The sequence below is a fragment of the Culex pipiens genome, chromosome 3, assembly GCF_016801865.2.
Source record: "Culex pipiens pallens isolate TS chromosome 3, TS_CPP_V2, whole genome shotgun sequence".
NCBI lineage: Eukaryota > Metazoa > Arthropoda > Insecta > Diptera > Culicidae > Culex > Culex pipiens.
The window spans coordinates 55,020,397-55,025,539 of NC_068939.1; the positions used below are offsets into that span (position 1 = coordinate 55,020,397).

At 43.3% G+C, this 5,143-nt stretch overlaps 1 protein-coding gene across 1 annotated transcript; it reads left to right on the forward strand.

Annotated features, from left to right (window-relative positions):
• Positions 1-237: 237 nt before the first annotated feature.
• Positions 238-4,108, forward strand: LOC120430334 (enolase-like). The gene is given in 6 exon segments (XM_052709888.1): positions 238-241; positions 1,075-1,194; positions 1,197-1,228; positions 1,472-2,193; positions 2,776-3,330; positions 3,799-4,108. Coding segments are annotated over 6 exon segments (1,743 nt in total).
• Positions 4,109-5,143: the final 1,035 nt, after the last annotated feature.

A 5,143-nucleotide genomic window follows, 5' to 3' on the forward strand; every position in this document is an offset into this window, starting at 1 on the left:
TCTAAAATGCTCTATATCTCATTAAATTTAACGAATTTCTGCACCAAAATGAATCAGCATGTGCCGGTTGTTGCCTTCTTGAAGCCATTGAAGGAATTTTTGATCTAAATCAATTGTGCTTCAAAATTTATATAATTTTGTGGTACAATCATTGACGTCCTAGTTGGCAATCATTGATTAATGACGATTTCCATAACTTCGCAAGGAATGGGATTATCGTTACCAAAATGAATCAGCATGTGTAGGGCACTATTCTAAACAACTTGTAGAAGAAATTTTGTCAAAATACACTCAAACCCCGTTGGTTTGACACCAACTGTTGTCAAACGAACGGGGTCACTTTTTAGTTTGACACCCTTCTTACACGGAGTTCACACACACTACTAAACGTTTGTTTCGATAGTGTGCGTGAGCGCCGTGTAAAAAGTGACAGTTCGTCACATTTTAGTTTGACTTTGACCAACCAACGGGGTACAAACTAAAAAAGTGTCAAACGAAAAAGTGACCAACCACCGGGGGTTGAGTGTATTGATAGGGGCGCAAAATTTATATCTTAGAACGAAAAATCATGGCAATGATGGAAGTCTTCACGTTAAGAACTTTGACAAAATCCTAGTAGAAAACCATGACACAATCAACTCAATGCGAATTCTGAAACGAAATTCAATTTGAATTGAACAAGAAATTCTTTTCAAACTTAAAAACCGATACGAAAACGGATCCGATTGTTCCGTTTGAAACGGAATTCGTTGACAATTGAATTCCGATGCAGAATTCGAGTTGAACTGATTGGGGTACTGAGTATTTGGTAAAAACATCGCATAGAGTTATCTACGTGCGCATGTATTGCGTGTTTGTACACGAAGAGTTTTTAGGTTAAAATTTGTACCCGCCAGCAAAAACAAATGGTAAGCTAGTGTGCGTGAGATCGGGCTTAGATAGCTCTATTGTTTGTGTACTCAGATTTGGGTAGTTACGCAAAAGCGCACAGCGCTACCTAGTAAGGTTGTGAGAGTTGCAGAAAGATGACAGCGAGAATTGTCAAAGCCAAGTGATGGAGAACAAAAGGAGAAGCAAAAATCATCAAATTTGCGATCAACTTTGCAAGTCGTGTTTCGATCGGAAGTGTTAACCCCGTTTTCCCGCAACAGAAGGCGGTGGAGAACATCAAAAAGTTGATCGCGCCAGCCGTCATGCGTCCGGCCTGTGCGTGACCCAGCAGAAGGAGGTAAGTTTGATCGATGCGACTATTTTTACACGGTTGGCACGATCTCACCGACACGGTGACACGGCGTTCGACTAGTGTGCCTTGGAAGAAGTTTTTTTTTCTGAAAATAAAAAAATATTTGCACCAAGAACGGTTGTGTAATCGAGTCCAGAAGAAGTCGTTTACTCGCGCGGCGCGCTTTCGCCGTTTTTTTATTGCTACAGCGATTGAATAACTTGGATACTTTTCCGTCCCTTTCGACAGATCGATGAGCTGATGCTGATGTTGGATGAAACCGGAAACAAGTCGAAGCTCGGTGCCAACGCCATCCTGGGAGTCTCGCTGGCCGTGTGCAAGGCTGGTGACGCCAAGAAGGGTATTCCGCTGTGCAAGCACATCGCTGAGCTGTCCGGAAACGGTGACATCATCCTGCCGGAGCCGGCCTTCAACGTGATCAACGGTGGCAGCCACGCTGGTAACAAACTGGCCATGCAGGAGTTCATGATCCTGCCGACCGGTGCGTCGTCCTTCACCGAGGCCATGAAGATCGGCACGGAGGTGTACCACCACCTGAAAAACGTCATCAAGGCAATGTTCGGTCTGGACGCGACCACCGTCGGTGATGAGGTTGGCTTCGCGCCCAACATTTTGGAGCACAAGGAAGCGCTAAACCTGATCTAGGATGCCATCGCCAAGGCCGGATACACCGGAAAGGTTGAGATTGGCGTGGACGTCGCTGCGTCCGAGTTTCACAAGGACGGCAAGTACGATCTGGACTTCAAGAACCCCAAGTCTGACAAGAGCGCCTGGCTGTCGTCGGACTTCCTCGAAGACATGTACCACTGCTTCATCAAGGACTTCCCAATCGTCAGCCTTGAGGATCCCTTCCACCAGGATCACTGGAGCGCCTCGACGAAGATCACCGCCAACATTCGCCTACACCACGATCCAGATCGAAAATGCAGAGTGTGTACGAATAAACGCACGTAAGTAAACTTTGAAGCAAATTTATTTTCCAGTGCTAACATCACCTTTTGAATTCTTAAAGCATCGGGTAATATAACCGATTGTGAAATTATAGATTTAGAAATTGCTCCATTGAATCTAGAACTCGAAAATTAAATCGATTTCTAGATTCAATGGAGCAAAAAAAAATTTTTGGTTCGTGTATGTTTACATTAGATTCATTGGAAATTTACACGATTTCAAGAGTTTTTCAATTTGAACATTTACAATAAAAGTCATGTAAATTTCCAATGAGGTCGATGTAAATATACATCATTTATCATGATACCTTTTGGTACATGATAAATAATGTAAATTTACAGAAATATTTTTTTCTGTGTATAGCATGACGGGTTTTCTTACAAAAACCACCCTTTTTTCAATATTTCAAACTCTTGCCAAATCGTTTTTTAACGTAACTTTTGAAGTACTTTTCCAAACTTCATAATATTAACTAAGTCTTGTGGGACCCCGAATCGAATGAGACCAAAACGGTTCAAATCGGTTAAGCCAGTCCGGAGATAATCGTCTGCATATTTTTCGGTGCTCGGACTCACATCCAGACACACGCACAGACATTTGTTCATCAACGGTGGCAGCCACGCTGGTAACAAACTGGCCATGCAGGAGTTCATGATCCTGCCGACCGGTGCGTCGTCCTTCACCGAGGCCATGAAGATCGGCACGGAGGTGTACCACCACCTGAAAAACGTCATCAAGGCAATGTTCGGTCTGGACGCGACCACCGTCGGTGATGAGGTTGGCTTCGCGCCCAACATTTTGGAGCACAAGGAAGCGCTAAACCTGATCTAGGATGCCATCGCCAAGGCCGGATACACCGGAAAGGTTGAGATTGGCGTGGACGTCGCTGCGTCCGAGTTTCACAAGGACGGCAAGTACGATCTGGACTTCAAGAACCCCAAGTCTGACAAGAGCGCCTGGCTGTCGTCGGACTTCCTCGAAGACATGTACCACTGCTTCATCAAGGACTTCCCAATCGTCAGCCTTGAGGATCCCTTCCACCAGGATCACTGGAGCGCCTCGACGAAGATCACCGCCAACATTCGCCTACACCACGATCCAGATCGAAAATGCAGAGTGTGTACGAATAAACGCACGTAAGTAAACTTTGAAGCAAATTTATTTTCCAGTGCTAACATCACCTTTTGAATTCTTAAAGCATCGGGTAATATAACCGATTGTGAAATTATAGATTTAGAAATTGCTCCATTGAATCTAGAACTCGAAAATTAAATCGATTTCTAGATTCAATGGAGCAAAAAAAAATTTTTGGTTCGTGTATGTTTACATTAGATTCATTGGAAATTTACACGATTTCAAGAGTTTTTCAATTTGAACATTTACAATAAAAGTCAGGGGAGATCACAGTAAGCCGGGCGTGTTGGCAGACGTGTTTTTTCTGCTGTCGTTTTTCTTACGATCAGTTTTAAGAAAATAGTTTTTTTTTTCAAAAGTATGAAATCGACACGAACACTTTTGGATTAGGCCAGTGGTTTCGGCAGTTGCGGCGATTACTTGGTGGTTCCTGTGGATTTTTGAGTAGCTCGACTTTTTCACCTGGGAAGGGCAGCGGCGTGGAAGAAGCACTGGCACGACGATCGCCATGAAGGCCACGATGAGTTACGTGCCGGATTTGTCCTCACTACGAACCGGTGCTCGAGAGTTGCTTCAAGGGTTCCAGTTGCAAGCTGCTGTACGTGGCCAAAGATCCGGACTGGTGGACCCGCGACCAGACGCTACACAAGGAACGAGGCCAAGGTCGGTTTTGTGGTGCACATGATTCCGGCGGACATCGTCATCGTGGAGAAGTTTTACGCCCATCTGGATGTGACGGAGAATTCAAAATATGGAGACGGATGCCATCTGTACATCTGAACTACGTCCACGCATTTGGACCATACTCCAGGTCCAGGAATGCAACAGCTCGACCAAATGAGTGAAGTCTTCAAAAGGAGTTTCTTGAGGATCCCGCTGCTTTCGGAGAAACCTTGGTTGTTGCTGCCCGCTACTTTACTGTAGTCCTGTTCAAGTCCAGAAGTCTTGGATTCAAGTAGCATTTGATGATAAGATCAAACCCTGCTGGAGCTGTTGAATCTTGATTTGGTGAGATCTATCCATTTTATCTATCATTATTTGATTATTTTTTCCCCTTATTTTACATAATATTTTATTGATCAAATGTTATATCCATATTATCCCTTTCCCACCTTCCCTTTCTCCTATCCTCATTTCCTACCCCTCCCATAAATATTATTATCTGCCAAATTTACACTTACACACCACACCATAACTGATTCGGAGCGTTTGGTACGGTATGTCCACGCATCCTTCCTCCCCTGATGATTCTGTGAAATGTGATCCGTTCACAGAATCTGTCTCTGCGGTTAATGCAACGCAGTAGGCCTGGCCGCTTTAATTTTTGCTATACATTTTCGGGGCAACTCGGATGTACTGTAATCATTAATATTGACAAGAAAGGACTTGAGGCGTAATCTTACCACAAGTTCTTCCAGGATGCTTTCTTCGGACTGGCTGCGCTTGTGTTCGATTAGATTAGATTAGATTAGATTGAACATTTACAATAAAAGTCATGTAAATTTCCAATGAGGTCGATGTAAATATACATCATTTATCATGATACCTTTTGGTACATGATAAATAATGTAAATTTACAGAAATATTTTTTTCTGTGTATAGCATGACGGGTTTTCTTACAAAAACCACCCTTTTTTCAATATTTCAAACTCTTGCCAAATCGTTTTTTAACGTAACTTTTGAAGTACTTTTCCAAACTTCATAATATTAACTAAGTCTTGTGGGACCCCGAATCGAATGAGACCAAAACGGTTCAAATCGGTTAAGCCAGTCCGGAGATAATCGTCTGCATATTTTTCGGTGCTCGGACTCACA